The sequence below is a fragment of the Rhipicephalus sanguineus genome, chromosome 7 (genome assembly GCF_013339695.2).
Source record: "Rhipicephalus sanguineus isolate Rsan-2018 chromosome 7, BIME_Rsan_1.4, whole genome shotgun sequence".
Classification (NCBI taxonomy): domain Eukaryota; kingdom Metazoa; phylum Arthropoda; class Arachnida; order Ixodida; family Ixodidae; genus Rhipicephalus; species Rhipicephalus sanguineus.
This window is the reverse complement of record NC_051182.1, coordinates 130,299,583-130,318,134: the sequence shown is the minus strand read 5'-3', so window position 1 is coordinate 130,318,134 and position 18,552 is coordinate 130,299,583. Positions and strand designations below refer to the sequence as shown.

The 18,552-nt window shown below is 45.1% G+C and overlaps 1 protein-coding gene across 1 annotated transcript in view; it reads right to left on the bottom strand.

Annotated features, from left to right (window-relative positions):
- The window catches only part of LOC119399933 (acyl-coenzyme A synthetase ACSM3, mitochondrial), a 28,756-nt gene extending 10,326 nt beyond the window's left edge, over window positions 1-18,430 (bottom strand). Inside the window, exons 1-12 of the mRNA XM_037666828.2 lie at window positions 18,123-18,430; window positions 17,885-17,984; window positions 17,204-17,307; window positions 14,396-14,508; window positions 13,631-13,749; window positions 12,959-13,017; window positions 12,756-12,807; window positions 6,903-7,021; window positions 6,054-6,207; window positions 5,300-5,428; window positions 2,830-2,904; window positions 1,024-1,104 (exon numbers count right to left, since the gene is read on the bottom strand). Of these exons, the coding sequence (XP_037522756.1) occupies window positions 1,024-1,104; window positions 2,830-2,904; window positions 5,300-5,428; window positions 6,054-6,207; window positions 6,903-7,021; window positions 12,756-12,807; window positions 12,959-13,017; window positions 13,631-13,749; window positions 14,396-14,508; window positions 17,204-17,307; window positions 17,885-17,984; window positions 18,123-18,247 (1,230 nt within the window). The 5' untranslated portion in view covers window positions 18,248-18,430. The remainder of the gene's footprint in view (window positions 1-1,023; window positions 1,105-2,829; window positions 2,905-5,299; window positions 5,429-6,053; window positions 6,208-6,902; window positions 7,022-12,755; window positions 12,808-12,958; window positions 13,018-13,630; window positions 13,750-14,395; window positions 14,509-17,203; window positions 17,308-17,884; window positions 17,985-18,122) is intronic.
- Between the last annotated feature and the right edge of the window lie 122 nt (window positions 18,431-18,552).

The following is an 18,552-nucleotide window of genomic DNA, read 5'->3' as shown; positions in this document are numbered from 1 at the left end:
GTTGCCGTTTCCCCAGGCACCCTCGTTTCAAACAGAGGCCGGTTCTCACTCTCGTCGGTGGGCGGGGCGTCTGTCCACTGTACGTCGCAAGAGACATAGCGTGCTCATTGGCCGATAGCCGACGTAAATCGAGAGCGGCGTTCGGATCAGATGCGCTTCTTGCCGCGGGGTGCCGCCACTTGCCGGCGCCGCACTACTCAGTACACGGTAGCCGCACTCGCGCAAGCGAATCACAGCGGGAGAGCGATCGCGTTTCATGACGCGCGCTGGCGTAACTTCTTTCCCCCATGCCATCCCTCCCTGTCTAGCTTCCAGTGCGCTCGTCGGCACGAGAAAAGAGAGAAAGCGCTGGGAGCGTGCGCCAAACCCCCGTAACTCCGCTGATTCTTGACGGATTCGAGAAATTTTTGCGGCAATCGATTCGGGAGGCAGTACACTCCGATACTGAGGCCATTAGATCATTACTTGGAAAAGTGGTTCATGACCCCTTTAAATGGGGTAATAGAGAAATCAAAAGCTACAACAGAAGACCCTTTGATAGATCCCAGCTTGTCATTAACACTGGGGCCGCACGCCTCAGCTTTGCTGGTTGACCATCTGTACGGAGTGCTTGGAGAGTGATTTCTTTTTTCCAACTTGGGAGGAGAAACTGTCGGAGATAGCCAACAGACTATTACACTAGTCTCAGTAATATGTTTATCTTGTCACAAGGTAGACTCGCAGGAAGAACACTTGACTCACCGGAAACTAAACAAAGGTGCCCGTGCCCGAGAAGAATGCACAAACTTGGCAGATTGGTAAACAAAGCGTGTAAACGACATCAGATACTCCTTTCTTTGTATCCATGTTTACAGATACTGCTTCACCGTGAAATACATTCAACTTACTTAAGAACTGTGCATAACAAAATTTGAGTAATGGATAGCTTGTGGTTCTCGTGCAACACTAGTGTAAGTGAAACAGAAACGCAGAGGGCGATTCCCAAGCTCCTTGAAAAACTTCCAGGATAATGAAGGTACTGGCCTGTAGCAATACGTTCCTCGGTGGAATGCCCATAGAGCCAGGTTTGATTGGATGGTGCTTTGGTGAAGCGCACAACGCTACCTGGAATTTGAAACTGTACATTAGAAAACTCGGTCAAGGCCGGGAAACCATTAAACCCACTTTAAAAGCTAGGTGTTAGAACCGAAACAGTATAACAGCGTGGTACTTGGGAAAACGTACTGCATGACACATGACTCCACATATCAGTATAGCACTGATAGCCAATCACGCATAACTCCTTCGGATACTACTAATTAGCTTTAAAATATCAAGCATCAAAATTCGCAATGAGTGAGGTTCGTTTGACAGGTATGATGCCAATCTTACAGAAGCACGACAGAGGTAAATAAGAAAATTTGACACCAATGCCAACTTACGATGTGGTTTTTGAGCTCTTGCCGATTACTAAACTGGCCACTTAGAAATGTACATACATTTGCGCATCAATCAAAATGAGCGTCATTACAGTGCATTTGCGCTATCATCTTGCTTCATAACAAAGCGTATTGATGTTTGGAAGGAAGCATTCACTCAAGAGACAAATACAGACCATAAACCTCATTAATGAAAAAGTAATCAGTGATTTATCTCAATTATGAAGTTAAGCTGGTTCATCCAAAGTGTCTTTATGGCTAATTGCACAGCCTAACACATGCAGTATGTGTTGCGGTTCAGCTATTTTGTTAGTACTTCTTTATTATATGAAATGTAAAGACAACATCATGTTACTTAAAACATGTCTAATAAATGTCTAATGGACATCTAATCAATGTCTAATGGACTTCTAATGATATATACAGTAGAATCTCAGTGATATGAACTTGGCTGATACGAATTTCAGTCTGGTGCAAATTCGTAAAATTCCCCAGCCAAATTCCATTGTGTCCAATGAGCCAAAGTTCAGATCTTCCAAGCATTTCCACGTTACGACGGGCAATACGAACTTGGGTACAGGAACTGTCAAGCGACGGCCCACAGCAGCGTGCTCCGGAACCTTCAGAAGTACGCACGCGGCCAGCGCATACAGCCAAAATTGTGCTTCTCGTCTGCCACAACCGCTGCAGACGAAGCCGCACTCGCTATCAACACAATCATGTATGGCGACAACGAAACTATGAAAGTGCACGCACATCCAATGATCGTTGAGTCAAAGCGATGCTGCTTGCCAGAACTGCTGCAAACAAAACCGCGGTATATGCGATCATAGATGGCAATGACATAGTTTTGAAGGCACGTGCGTGGCCAGCGTACACAGATCGAAAACGTAACTACCATTTGCCGCAACCGCTGCACACGAAACCACAGTCGCTATCAATGCGATCAGCAATAGCGACAATACGTAGCTCCGAAGGTACATGGCTAACGCAGTGGTAGAAAAAAAGAAATAAATTGTAAAAAGGCACAAAGCGTTTCGGCGTTTCTGTCGTTTGCTTACGACTATGGTTTGCTTACGATTTCGGCACTTAGTTTTCAGTTGGCCTCAAGCGAAGCTCTGACGCGTGCGTTTGCGGCAGCTGGCTGCGCCATCCCTTATTGCTCTATTCACGTGCATCCCAGAAAGACATACACGAGTTCTTTCTACGGAAATAAATGTTTTGTGCGTATATCGTGGTTTCAGAATGCGTTTTGCTAGATTTTTGGACGTGGTTCCAGAACGCGTTATGCTAGTTTTTTGGCGATATGATATTTCGGGTGATACGAATATTTCTGCTGCCCCTTGAGATTCGTATCACCGAGATTCTGCTGTATAAGGTACTAAAAGGTGAAGGACACAAGATAACGTACCGTTTCAGTCTGGCCATACACTTCCCTGATCTCCACTCCTGTGAGATTCTGCCACTTCATCATCACCTCTGGGTTCTACAGAAAAGCAGTTATACATTCATGATGACGTTGGGTGCCATTTGCATTGGCATGTAGTACTGCATTTGCATGAACGGATCACTTCATAGATATAAGTTGAGAGGTACTTGTGACAATATGTAAAACTTAATATTTATATAGTACTGCATAATACTATGACAATGATGTTATTAAAACACACAAATATGTTCTGAAAATATTATAGTAAGCCTAACTTGATACACGTGGCTGTGATTAGAATGCCCAGTGCCGTCTATGTTGTGGAGAGATCTTTTTTTCATAAGCCAAGAAGTGATTTTTTTTTAAATACTAACGATGATGTAGCTGACGTAGTCAAGATCTCTTAAGGTGTTGATAGGGGAGACCCACGCCGTGGGAGGCGCTGCGGTGCCTGGCGCTGTCAGTCAATGTGGGGAGAAAACTGGTTACTCAAGTGTTGACCCTGCGCTGTCCCCTTCAAGCTGCCTTGAAAACGCGTTGCTTTGCTCGCACGCTGCACGCGTTCTGCACGTGTTACTGAGAATTTCACGTCGCGCGCGGTTAGGATGTGCACGCTTCTGTCCGCGTGGCAGCAATTTGGTGAAAGGTCAGCGTCTGCTCAGCCATGTAGCAGATGCGGAGCAAGTGATAGCAGACGACGCCGTCCTCGTCAGAGTGAAGTGCATTTCGCAAGTGAAGGACGACGCTGTTTACGACGTGAAGTTTGCACAATGTTCTGTACGTTCATAATTATATACCTGTTTTATTTGGTTTGCTGTGTGTACTACGCACTCTCTATGTTTGTTACTCGATGCATGGGTAAGGCCGCTTCTCGTGCTTTAGGTTAAGCGGCCCTGGCGCTGTGACTGCTATTATTTGGGATACCTTAATTTACTAGCAACCATTCGAGTTATCGTGCGGTACGCAACACTACAAAAATAAATGGTCTATTTCAGGCTTCTTTCTTTCCCGCAACAAAAATTGACATCTATCTCGCGTGTCCTTCCTTGCATTATCGCCGTTCTCATAGCCGGTACTCCGAGTTCACGAACAGCGTGCGTACTATCAACGTGACATAGCATTATTAATAGGGAAATGACGAGCGCCCAGCTTTCAGAAAAACATTTTTGTGTGCAATATGCGGGGGAAGAGCCAATTGCTGTCAAGGCATTTTATAATTACAGAGAGCTGAGCTAGTTGGTAAGTATTCATTCTAAAAAGACAGGGCGTGCAAACACGGACACAAGAAAGAAGTCAGCACACCACAAACGGCGTTTGTGGTGTCCTGACTTCTTTCTTGTGTCCGTGTTTGCACGCCCTGTCTTTTTAGAAGGAATTTTATCTTGCTCACTATCGAAAGTGCACCGTGTTGCACGGGCTGTACCTGCACACTCAATAACAACTAGTTCACTGTAACTGCCAAAAAAAAACCAATGGATGTGCAACAACGGCTAATGCTTTTTTTTTTCTTTTTTCGTAGTTGTCGTGGTCGTGCCCTTGACTCAAGCGTGGGCTTCGCATCCATGCCTGTCGTCTGCTTTTTTCGTTCCATCTGTTTGGGAATCGGTAGAATTCCACTGCTGGAGCCGACCCCTTCCCGTTTGCATGACCATTGTGACAATTGACGACGCAGCAGTAGTTCCCCCCTTTCTACCGGGGTGAAATCACGGAACGAGGGGCATTTCACGTGCAGCGCGCGCTTCGCAAATGCGTGGGAGCCAAAGGGAGCGGAAGGGTCGTAGCACGCTACTAGTGTACGCTTTTTCCGGCAGGGGAATGGCAAGCGCTGGCGTCGGCGGGCAAACTTGAGCGGGTCTTCCCTATAGGTACTATCACAATGAAAACAAATGCTAACAGTGTAAAGCGTGGCTTTCGGCACAGTCCAACTTTGAAATGCCTTGACTGTCGCTACGCGAATCAGTACTTTAAGACAGCGTCACTGTAGCACTAAAGCCTAGCTCTGGCTGGCACTATCGCAGCGCGTGTGTTCCAAGTGCCAGACATGTATGGCAGATGATGAGCACACGTGCTGCGATAGCGCCAACCAGAGCAAGACTCTAGCACAGTGGTGACGCCTGCTGAAAGCAGAGATTTGCCTAGCGACAGTCAAGGCATGTCGGAATTGGACTATGCCGAAAGCCACGCCTTCCGCTGTTTGCATTTCTTTTCATCGCGATAGTACCTACCTGGGCTTAAAAATTGAGGATAGAGGCATTGTCTTTTGTTGTTGTGTTTTTTTGCTTCCCCTCAGTTAAATGCAGCAGTTCTGGCCGGGACTTGAACTTATCACGTCACATTTCGCAGCAATCTGCCATAGCTAGCCATCGAGCCATCATAGCGGGCTTGGGAAATTAGACGATATGAGACAGCACACGCACACAACACAGCTGTGAATGTGTCTCATATGACATACCATAGGCTCTCCGGCGGATATGCAGTCGACAAGGCTTTTAAACTGGAACAGAGAGGGGTCCTGCTGAAGCAAGGCACGGTACACGGTGGGAGGGGCGCACATCTTGGTGATGGGGTAGTCCCGCAGAACCTGCAAGACATGTTTAACCGCTCCACTGCCGCAGCTGACTAAAGAGCTTCCACAATTGTCGTGGATACAAACAATGGACCTGACCTTTAGCAAGTCATTAATTCAAAACTCATAGGACTTCCAAACGATGTCAGAAACTCTGAGGAAATTTACCCAGATGTTCAAGTTTCCTACCTAAAAGCAGTGACACAAACGTGTGTCTGTATGGTAAAGTGAACTACCTGAAATGATCAAAAGTTCCTGACGTCATGAAAATGTGCAAGGGCTATTGAATGGAGCATTTATGCAAATTCTCTGAGGGAGAGATAGCAATTGCTGTGGGTGGAGCTGACATTGTTCTTTAGGTTGTAACCGACTATGCCAGCATACGGCTTCACAGTCTTGGAGAGTGGACAAAATAGGATTGTGTTATGAAAGTGTGTTCAGTTGCCATGGCAAGTGGGATGCTACTCGATGTTTACTTTTTGGCCACCAGGTGTCGTAAGAATACACTCAGCTACATAAATACTATGAGCGAGCACACGGGTGATGTCACATTTTCCCAGTCACAGGAAAGAGTAAACTTTTGCCTCTTATTATTCACGTTCTTTTGGGCAAATGCAAAGAGGAGGAGTAATCGACTTGCAGCAAGTGTCGCACTGGACAGGAACTTTGGCATCTGGGCCTGGAAGAAACAGGCACCCATGAGCCAGGTGGGGAATGTGCCCCACGCCACCTTCGCCCAGCCGGGGTCCGCGATGCACCACACCACATCGTGCTGCTCGGGACTGTGCACGTGGCTGCGTTCAGAGACATATCCAATACGTCATGGCAGGCTTGGTGCCAATTCATATAACGCTTTCACAGTGAAGATGACCTCGCAGTGAAGATGAGCGTTTACAACGATGCAATGCCACGTCACCAGTTCGACGGAATAATTGCACACAAATAAGCGGCAGACAATGAGATAACCCTTCTCGATTCTCTCAGCCACACAGTTGTTGAGCATTCCCAAACTAGTGGCAAGACACAGCGCTTTTGACAAGTTGCATGAAGCTGGTGGGTACGGGGTTTGGATGCCATCTAGGCGTGCATCACATTTCGCTCGCAAAGACATGGTAGCTATAAATGGCTATCAACAGCAATTTCCATACATACGGTAGAACCTTGTTCATATGTTTTTGAACATAAGAAATGAAGGGAAAATGCGATATCTCGGAAAACGTTTAATCATATATCAGTGAGGTTCTACTGTAATGTCTACGCATGGTTCACGCAAGTGGCTACACCATGAACTGCTACACCATACTGGCTAAGATTGAAAACTGGGTGTGTTGGTATAGCCATTACTGTAGACTGTATAGCGCAACGAATCGATGGGACACAAGAAAGATGCACACACAACAGTCTGCTGTGTGTGTATATTTCTTGTGTCCCGTCGATTCGTTGCGCAATAGTCTACAGTGGCACTGCTGGCCATGTTGAAATCACGCACCATGCCGTGGACAAGTGGGCGAGAAAGTAGCCCTGATTGTGCTCCACCATCTTGGGGGGACCGGTTGTGCCGCTCGTGAAGAAGACTATGGCCGGGTCCTCCGTGTATGTCGCGTCGCCCTGCCAGTGATACGGGAAGGCGTTAAATGACAACCACACCAACAACATCGTCGACTGCAGCAGAAGGAAGCGTGGAACTGAAGTGGTTCCAAAAAAAAGTCTGAGCATTCAGCAGAAGCAAATATATTAGGAGAAAGTAGGATGCCGATGCGATGATCAGAGGGGCAAAAAATTGTGACGAATTTACCTAATTAGAACTGCTGCGAGTGCCACTCACGTCGTGCAGTGGCAACACTATAGCCATTAAAGGGGCCCTGCAACACTTTTTCAGCATGGTCAGAAAATGCTGCCGTTCGTTAGTCGAGGCTCCCAAGAACACACCAGCCAAACATTACAGCACAGCCCGCGGCCTGGGATTTACAATAAATTCGCAAAGTCAGCTAAAAAGCACTTCCTCTTCTCTCGACAAAAAATGATGCCTACAGCGTCACAGGCAGGTTCCACGCCATTGACTGATTTGAGCATGGTGCGCTCGGTAGTTACTGCGGCCGCTGCAAGAGACCGCCACTCGCCCGCATGCGCGCGATCACACTGAAATGTGCCACACGCGTTTGAAGAAAAAAAAAAAAAAGAAGTGCTCAAGGTCAGAAGGCGCGACGTACCTTCTTCCCCCATGCCATCCCCCCCTTGCTTAGCTTCCAGCGCTTTTGTCAGGGCGAGAGAAGAGAGAAAGCAATTAAAGGGTGTGACAAATCTTTGTAACTCCGCTCGTACCGGACGGATTCTAAAAATTTTTGCGGCGTTCGATTTGTGAGGCAATAAGTTCCTTTAGTGAAGCCATTCTATGGCTACTTGGAAAAGTGTTGCAGGGCCCCTTTAAACAGTTAACGACCATTAAAGGGCTATACTAACATGAAAATTTTTAGTTGTCAATTTTCTTTGCATCAAATGAAAGGCAAAGCCCTCAAGAGCCCAGAAAGTGTACCGGTAAATGTGAGTGCACCCTGAAGAATCAATTGCAGCATGTTTTTTTAAAAGCTAGTTTCGGTTCCCACTGTACCCTGACTTCACAACACCGTATGAACTTCTCGTCACATGCTCGCACTAGGTATTGTGACGTTTCCACGGCCGCTCCACTCTGTGACTCTGTTAGTGATGCACAAGTGACCATTTTGTATGTTTTGGTATCTGACGTCACCGCAACCAGACGCTAGTGCTGGTGTCACTATGTGCACCATGCGAAGAATGACCTTAATATCAAAATGAAACATCAGCATTTGCTGAGCTTCACACTTGCCCAGAGCCGTCTCTGTATTCAGGAGATATGCATGACAGAGTAAGCTCAGCTTCGAAAATTAGTGCCAGTATCCCTTTAAAGGAGTGGTGGCACAAAAATTCGGACACAATTTGACTGTTGAATCACACTAATGGGTGTATATAGGTGCCATATGTACAATATCAACCACAAATACAGCCTCAAAAGTATTTAATTGAGTTTTGAAGTTCGTGAAAGTGTCGAATCGGAAATAGAAGCAAAAGGCGATGCTGTCTTCTAGCGGGGCCGTTTTGTAAACAACGTGCGTTACGAGTTCTGGCCGGGTTACCGGAGGCGTGCACGAGACGGACAACGCTGGTAGCGACACCTGATGATGCATAGCCTAACCAGGGACCTACAAAATAACATCGCAGCGACTTACCCGCTTACTGACTCTGTGTAAAGCATTAGCAGGGTGTGTCCGGATAAGATCGAACACGAGGTCCTGGTCACCATTCCCGATTTTGATGAAATTTACTGTAGGCCTACGCATTACATCCAGAACAATGGTTTCGAAGTTAGTTTTGGGGAAAAAAATTTTGTTCGCCTGAAAAAAAAATATATAAATTTTGGCCACAAAAAACACTTTACCGCCAATTTCGCGATTTCTGAATTTTGAGCGCGCCTAGGGAAAAAACGGTGCATTTCTTGGTCACAACATTTATGACCCTCAAATAACAAGTGAAATGCAATCTTATGAGTCTATTATTTCTCTTGCTTGTCGAAGCACTTTTGAAGAAAAAAATCACAAACTTGGCAAATCGCGCAAAATACCTGTATTTCATGAATTTATTGCTGCAAACAAGCAAAAGCGAGGATAATAAAAATCGGTACACATAATGTTTGATACCTTCGCTCTCTTTTAAAATAATTTTTGTGGTTTTATCGCGCTCTGTTTCACTCGATAAATGGGCTGAAACGTAAGTGGTTTACCAAAAGCGCCGAACTTTTAAAATAGTTTTCTCAAAAAGACCATTTTTATTTTTTTTAAATCGCTCTGATTGAAGTCAAGGACGTCATCTATCATTCTGCATAAAAAAACGTTGCATTATTTTGGTTGCTAACAAGTTATAAGGCGTCAAATGTGACCAAGTCAGCCTAGCGGCCGCGTCGTTCCTTATGTGCTGAAACTCGGATATAAATTGTCGAAAACACTTGTACGTGACATAATCACAATTCAGCAGCTACACACCAACGAATGCGCAGCCAGGTGCCATGATTCAGCAAGCTTTGTCTTGCGATCAGCCGCTTCACAAACCCGCAGCAGCGGTTGCTCGATGCTGCAGGCGCTCACATTACATGAGTGCCGCTTCGATGGCGGACGAGCTCCGCTTTCGGGCCAAACTACGCTCAGAGGACGAACCAGAGAAGGAATGCATCGCTGTGGAAGTTAAAGGCTGTTAAGTGCCAACAAAAGCCATAATATACAATGAAAACATTGCCGGAAATTGTGCAGTGAGCGCCTCCAGTAGTGCGCTCATGTGTTGCTTCCTCTCTTCTGATGGCCTAAAGATAATTAGGCTCACTCTATCAGCAATATATGACACAAGAGCAAGCCATTGACATCTAAAGAAAGCTGTCATACGTGCTTCCGACGGTCGAACAACGCAAACTGCAGTTGTTCTCCATCACGTGCAACACTTGTGTCAGCCGGCTGCGAAGAGAAGTGTGTCCAAGTCCTTTGCTTCATTAAAGCACCGATTTTACAATACTGTATTGTTGTGCGTCTGCAGATATAATACTCAACGCAAGCCAAGCGTTTATCACGTTACATTGCGGCTGCGGGCATAACAGCAGGGGTAAAAAATACATGCGTGCTGTATTGAAGGCGCTCACTGCGAAAGTTGCCGGCAGAGTTTTCGTTGCATATTATAAGATTTGTTGGCACTTAACAGCCTTTAACTTTCACAGCGATGCATTCCTTCTCTGGTTCGTCCTCTGAGCGTAGTTTGGCCCGAAAGCGGAGCTCGTCCGCCATCGAAGCGGCACTCATGTAATGTGAGCGCCTGCAGCATCGAGCAGCCGCTGCTGCGGGTTTGTGAAGCGGCTGATCGCAAGACAAGGCTTGCTGAATCATGGCACCTGGCTGCGCATTTGTTGGTGTGGAGCTGCTGAATTGTGATTATGTCACGTACAGGTGTTTTCGACAATTTATATCCGAGTTTCAGCACATAAGGAACGACGCGGCCACTAGGCTGACTTGGTCACATTTGACGCCTTATAACTTGTTAGCAACCAAAATAATGCAACGTTTTTTTATGCAGAATGATAGATGACGTCCTTGACTTCAATCAGAGCGATTTAAAAAAAATTAAAAATGGTCTTTTTGAGAAAACTATTTTAAAAGTTCGGCGTTTTTGGTAAACCACTTACGTTTCAGCCCATTTATCGAGTGAAACAGAGCACGATAACACCACAAAAATTATTTTAAAAGAGAGCGAAGGTATCAAACTTTATGTGTACCGATTTTTATTATCCTCGCTTTTGCTTGTTTGCAGCAATAAATTCATGAAATACAGGTATTTTGCGCGATTTGCCAAGTTTGTGATTTTTTTCTTCAAAAGTGCTTCGACAAGCAAGAGAAATAATAGACTCATAAGATTGCATTTCACTTGTTATTTGAGGGTCATAAATATTGTGACCAAGAAATGCACCGTTTTTTCCCTAGGCGCGCTCAAAATTCAGAAATCGAGAAATTGGCGGTAAAGTGTTTTTTGTGGCCAAAATTTATATATTTTTTTTTCAGGCGAACAAAATTTTTTTCCCCAAAACTAACTTCGAAGCCATTGTTCTGGATGTAATGCCTAGACCTACAGTAAATTTCATCAAAATCGGGAATGGTGACCGGGACCTCGTGTTCGATCTTATCTGGACACACCCAGCAGAGAGATAATTAGCAACTCACAGTATTCTCATTGCTTTTTTTTTTAACAAGAACAGCAACGCAACAGAGAAAACAGAAAAAAAAAATTATCGTAATTGACAAAACGCCACAAGATGTCGCTACGGGCTCCACGGCTGCTGCAGCTGTCAACAGCTTCGGTAACCAGGTATCTGCAAACGTTGAGAAGTCTACAGACAAACTAAAGCTCTCTACTGCTGGGATCGTATTGCGTAGTGGACAGATAACTGCTTCGGCCCTCCAACGTGTGTACGTGGGATTTGTATGCCTTGAGAATGCGGCGTTTCCCGATATAAATACGAGTCAGTAAAGTGTACATCACGTCACTTGCATGTTACGCATAAACACTGTTACAGAGCGCCAATGTTGTGATTTCACTGCTTCCTTCGTCACTTCTCAACCTGCTACTTTATAAATGATCGGAGCGATAATGTTTCAGCAACTCTAATGCTGCGGCTCCTCCAAGCCTCACGGAAAATGTCAGCTTAGTTGGACGATGACGACAAGAACAAAATCGCAGCTACCGGCGAGATTCGCGAAGTGAATTGAGTTTTTCTGACTGATTTTTACACTCCTTCCAGCTCTTTCGTCCATCAAGGAAACAAGCACTCGCAACGCTCAACACAGCAGACGAAACAGGAGCGCTGACAACATGGCAGAAGCTGGCCAGTGACGTCACTGGCTCTTGCGGTCACCTGATAGTATTTGTTAATGAGTAGGCTAACTACATCACGGGGCCACCGAGTGCTCTTCGAAATCGAAACTGCCTCCAGTCATAACATATGAGCACATAGTTAAACATTCTTCTCGGGCTGGGGCAAATGAGTTTCGTTGCCGCTATTAACGAGTCAGTAGCCACTGATTAAGAGCAAAAAACCGAGGTTCACAAATTTTCTGTCACCACGCCTTCAATGAGTGCTGGTGTCATGCATCCAACGGCTTTTCCTCACTTAAAATCTGTATACTGTCTTCATCATGAAGCTTTCTTTCAAAATTACTTGATCATCTTCTAGTTTTTGCTTTTGTCTTGATAATTGCTCTACATGACAGATTTTTAGGTCTTTCTTTGTTACTTCGTTAGATTATTTTGAGCTCAATTTTTACCCTGAAAACAGCATTTTTAAAGCCAACACAGAAAGTGTAGGTTGCTGAACTAAACGCAAGCTTGCTTTCCCTTGTATGCTTCACATTAAATGAAACGGCTTGAAATGTAGCACTACATCCGAGGAACAGTTGAAGCCACTAGCTTTGCAGCTAATGTTGGGAAGGAAGACTGAGACGGTTTAAGTATTCGCTGAGAAGGAATAAGAGGCACTAAAGAAATGAAAGGCATTTAGATTCAGGGGATTTATGCTCTGAGACCACACTCTTTGTCACGAGAGGCTGCAGTGAGGGAGACTCCAGATTGATATCGGCCACTTCTTTAACGTCCACCTAAATGAGAAAATAATCAGCGAGTGTGGTTTGATACAGGTGCATATTAAACCCATGACGTTCAACTAAGCAGCACAGTGTTAAGCCACTAAGTTGCTGCTGTGGGTCATAGCACAGTTTAAAAGAGGGAACTTAAAACATACCTCATGCTCGCGACAGTTTCGAAGCAACGAGTCAAACAGCTTCCAGTCATTTCTGTCAAAAAAAGAAAAACATAGGGTTAAAACAAGCGATCACAGTTTTCTCTACACAGAAAGCCTTAAAAACGACAGCGTATTACAACAGTGCAAATGTTAAGACGAGCAAGTTCAGTACACATGTCTTAAATTGTAGAGAAAATGGCTACCTCGCTGCTTCTTTAGAGACGGCAACCTTGTGCTGCACGCAGTCGAAGTTGCCTACCACCTGCGAAGGCAAGAATCTTTCAATTCACATTTCAAGAAGCACAAACATTCTACTCCCATTACGTAAACGTGAACAAAACAAGAATTGCCTGTGCATACAAGCTGTGAAAATGATCACGTAGGCTACCTGTAAAAAGAAGCCCGACGCGAGGCATAATAAAAAATACATGAAGAAAGGACCTGTTCCATGGCAACATAGCACTGAGAACAAAGCAAGCAGCTTGCCTTTCACCTTTCAGCTCATTTTACTCAAACACTTTACACATATTATTCAAACTAAAAGCGCAGGTCCAATATGGGAAATTTCAAGTGGTATCATATGACGCGTTATATCATTATTTCATTGGGCGGTTTCGCTATTCACACAAAGGTGAATAACTCACATTCCTGCTTCATCTTTTACAGCTCCCGCTTTTTTGGTCCGGGTTAACCATACAAACACCTACATTAGGTGCACATGCAGGTGTATACAAACTAAGAAGAATGGGAGCACTCCATGAGAAATGACAACAAGAGAAACAAGCAAACTGCAAGTAAAGCAGTAAGAAGAGTATCATGTATGACAGGTGTATGAGTAATGAAGTATAGTAAACAAACAGCCTACATAGCAGGACCTCATCGACTGCAGCCATCTCGTTCGATCCGGCTATGATGCAGTCGGGCTGGAACTTGCCGAGCCGGAACTTGATGTCCTTCGCGGTGAGCATGGTAGTGCAGGTGGTGAGGGTTATGCCTGAGAAAGCAAATTGTAGCAGCAGCTGATCGCCGAAACAGTGACACTCTACAGAACAGCAAATACAAGACAGACAGTCTATTTGTACAAGATTTTATTACCAATTGTTCAACTTTGATATTTCTCCACAAGATGTGTGGGTGGGAGAGGGACAGAGATGGAACACAAACGCTAACGGTTGTGTATGCACTGTATATAGTTGACTTCATGGCATTACAGGGTCTTTCCGTAAGTTAACGAGACTAGGTATGGTAAGAGGAATTTATCGATCCGATCAAAACATATTATTTAACTGGGAAGGCACAGCGCAAAAAGGCGAGGACAAAGGAAACGTGGCAGACTGGATGAGCGCTGTACTTACAACCGAAACTTTATTGTGACAACCACTCGTTTTTACAGCGCGCAACACCGCGCCACTTTTCAAATCAAAATTGCAGGCTTCTTCCTGCAAACAGAAAACTGTCTGCCGGGCTCGCATCAGGGCTGATGCAGTCCTGACGTGAGCCCTGCAGACTTCTTCCTGCTCTAAAAGCTCGAGAGAAGCCAGAAAGGTCACCGTTTCGACGCTGTTCAGTATGTTACATTGAGTGGCCTGCGTCTAGACTTCCAAAGTTTTTATTGTGATTACATATCAGTGCTGGCTCACCACATCTGATGGCTCCTAAGAGAACCAGCCAGAACTCCGGCGTTTTCGGCAGGATCACCAAAAGCCGGCTGTTTTTGTCAAGCCCGAGGTCGTGCATGAGAAAGCCAGCTACCCTGCATTCACAGTATGCACACGAGATGGCTCGCAGATGTGACTATTGAAAGCAAATGCCGCAAACTTGCAATGAATTCGAACAAAAGTATTCGAAATTCTAGAAGAATCAAACAAGTCCGGAAGTTTCCATTGGCCAATCGTACATCCAAGAGACATTGAAGCTACTCAATCAAACAAGCCAACAAGCCAGTAACGTGTGTTTTGGCATGTCAAAAACACTAACAGACAATGTTATTATTCATGGCATCCGGAGCGCTACAAAGTGACCATAGTTTGTCCCATGACAGGTCATCCAGCTTTGCGTCTAGCAAAAATTCTGCATATTGACTCTTGTACAACATTGTTCTTATTAACTGCGCGAATGCCAGCACCATCGATGAGTCACCAGACTGTGCAGAATACATCAAGTAGTTGCTGTTCCTGGAGTGACTGATTGCTAAATAAATGTGCAGAATGGCTCTGTGTGTCATATTCTTATCTCTTACTTCAATGTGTAATCTGTTTGTGCTCTTTACTGGATTTTGCTTCAAAACCAGGATTATGTATGTACATCGTCGTCTGATCTTGTGCAGACAGATAATATGCGCAAATAAAGAGACGGGGAAGCTGCCAATTAAGGCTAGACAACCAAAATAGAGACTGTTCTATATTTTACGTCACATGCACAATGCACAAGATATTCGGAAGCATGGCCTGGAGCTATCTACTGTGCTGATATCACATGAATGACAAGTAAGCTGCATCATGGAAACAGCTTATTTCTTTGCTGCGATAAGCTGCACAAGTGTTGTTTATAAGTACTCATTTGTGACCTGTCAACTCAAACCAATTGATCTTGCCAGTTGGCAGGGATGTACAGGTTCTCGTGCTAACGAATGGTGCCTTGAATAACATAGGCGGAGAGTACGGGGGGGCTGGGGGGCTTGCCCCCCCCCCCCCGGACTGCCTTATGGGGGGGGGCAGAGCCCCCCCTGGCACTGGCTCAGGGTATTTTTTAAGAGCTTGGCTTAGGTCCCCGGGTCGTCCTTTCTGGCAGCTATTTCACAGGAGGCTGTTTATGCACGCTTCTTTTTCATTTCAGCCATTTAAAGTTCGGCACATGGGCCAGTCAGTGACAAGTCAAACATTCAATAGAAAAATGCCCCTCAACCGGATTTTTACGTGCATACTAAGTTGTGCTGATGAACAACTGAAGCGACGACTTATAAGCTATGACAAATTAAAAAATTCACCGGCGATTAAGATACTGCCTAATTCGCTGAGCGCAGCCTCGTGTTCGGGCAACGCCAGCTGTGTCTGAAGTCTTGACTATCCGCAGTTGTAGCAATGTAACATTCGTTACATACTGCCACAGAAACTGCCAGCGCTCGAGTGCTACGCACACTGTATACTCTGTGCATTGCAGCTGTCGCGAACCAAGTGAAATGCCCACAGCCCCGTTACGACAAGCGAAGCCAGCCGCGGTGCACGTGACAGCCCTGCATGCGCACGAGCTCCGACCGAGGGGCCACCGCGCGCGACAGAGAAAGAAAGCGAGGTTAGAGGCCAGTATCTCGTGATATCGAGACTCCACGTTCGCTCTCTTTCGTCCTCGTTCGCACTATCGGTTACGCCGCCGACGCCAACGGCGATGCCGCTCAACGCAGGAACGGACGCCTAAGAGCTGCGCTCTAATTGTCTTGAACCCCGTAGTGAATGGTTTTGAGAACAAAAAAATGATATACTGAGAATACAAAGCAATCCCGACACAGTCAGTCAGTGAACGCTTTCGCACAAACTTACTCGCCAATAAAAAAAACGGGTAATTTCTTGGTTGCCTACATATTGGTACCCTTCAACATGCCTGCTTATAAAAGTGCCGAGAAAAGATAGTACACAGTTTTGATTTATCAGTAAAGGGTTTTACTAAAAGTTCGGCCACCAATGAGAAGCTCCATTACTCGTCCAGATTCATAACCGCAGCTTCGCACAAGGTGTAGTGGTAGCAAATGGTATTTGGTACCATTTCATAATTACTTTCGGCCATCTTGAATTGAACTCACTGGCATATAATTAAAGCTTCCCGTGATAGTGTTAGCCTACTCCCTCCTGTGTGGTGCATGTTTTAACAAAGTAAAGCCTAACCCCACGCTTGCGTGAATCGATTTTACGCGATGCAGTCAACGAGTCAACGAAAAAGGTCGTCTACGCGACCTTTTTCGCTCCGAGCCAAGAGTTACGAGGTGGATCGATGTCTTTGTGTAAATTGAAAAATAAATCTAGGGTCTTCTACTTACAGATTTTCATTATGATAGTGTGGGCACCTAAGAGACTAAAGTTACATAAAATCTTTAATTTGGAAGTTGGACTCTCTCTCTCTCTCTTTCTCTCTCTCTCTCTCTCTCTCTCTCTATATATATATATATATATATATATATATATATATATATATATATATATATATATATATATATGAGAGAAATGTGGAAGAGCAAGTCGGGCCCCTGCCCCCTCTGGTAAAGTGAAAACTCTCCGCCTATGTTGAATAATGTTACGGAGCGAAGCAGGCATGGTTTAGTGAGGCACTCTGCGAAGTGACGAAGACAACCAGTGTTCATGTGTAAAATGCTTGGCCGTGTGGCTCTTCAGCCATCCTGTTTGCCTACCTAAGTTTTTTTGAGATTTGCACTGAAAATGCGATTTGGGCTGCCTTACCTCCGGGACAGATGGCTGAGATCAGCAAAAGTGTATTTGATATCCGGCTCGTTGCTGCTTTCCTTGGCAAACCAGAAGCCCGGCGTGTCGCCACATGTGCTTTTCTGTTAATTAAAAAAAAAACAGCTGGTCAACAATGTTGCAATGTGACATATTGGCTTTCACTTTGGGATTCCATGCACTCGTAAAGTTAAGCGCAAAATTACCAAAAATTAAACATATTAATGAACGAGTGACATGCTCCTATACTGTGAAACATAGACATACTGCTTGTGATTCACAATGTTACATAGTCAAAAATTAAATATATCAGACAGACTTGTCTACTCACATCATCTATTAATTCTAATCATATAATATAGTTCCACACATGCTGAAACTGCAGTTGGGTGGTAAGTTTTTGACTAGGAATTGCTAGAGCCAACTCCATCCAAGTTTGTGTCCAAGTGGAACCAGTTGGCTTTCAAATGGGGCCAGTTAAACCAGTTAGATCCCCGCTAACACCTCTTCACGTTTATATAATTATTAAAGCGCGCGTACCACATAGAGCCCATGACACGCCTCAGCGAAACTGCGCACCTCGATCATCAAATGATTTCCAAGGTAATTATATACATAAGGAAACGAAACAAACGCGCAGGAACCCGACGTACATTAAAGACGCACGACGTATATACATACCTGCTTCTCGTGCGCCCAGAAGTCGATAATGTCCCTAGAAAAGTTAAATTCTTTCGGCGGATCATCGAGAACATCCCAGCAGCCTTCGACGTCGTTGTTACTGCGAATTAATAACGGTACTTCGTGAGGACACACGCGAGCATATGCCAACAAAACGATCATGCACGCGCATGTGGGACACAAAAATCGCTATCTGTGCACGCGATTGCTCGCATGAACAACATTCAGCAGCACTTACGAAAGATGCTTGTGGAGACGGCTGACAGATCTCACTTGTTCACACTTGAGTAACCTACCGAAATTTGACGGCACCAGTAGACGAGCGCAGCTATGCGATTTAGCAAAGCGAGCGGCGATGTTCATCTCGTTGCAGTCAGCTCGCTGCTACAGAGATCTACTGCTTTGACAGCGTAAGTTCACTCGCCCCACCCAACGACTACTCTTCCAAGCGTTATAAAACGCCGGCGTTTCAAGATAAACGTAGCTCGAAGCACTTATAGATCTCACAAACATTTATTATCCTCGACCGAGCCTGGGAGCCGGAAAAACATTGAGCACGTGACACATTTACGCGCGGAATAGGAGAACCGAAACCAACGAACTGTCACCGATAAGCGAAACAATCTTCAACAAGTGTTTGTGCGCGAGAAGCGCTAACTATGCGACAA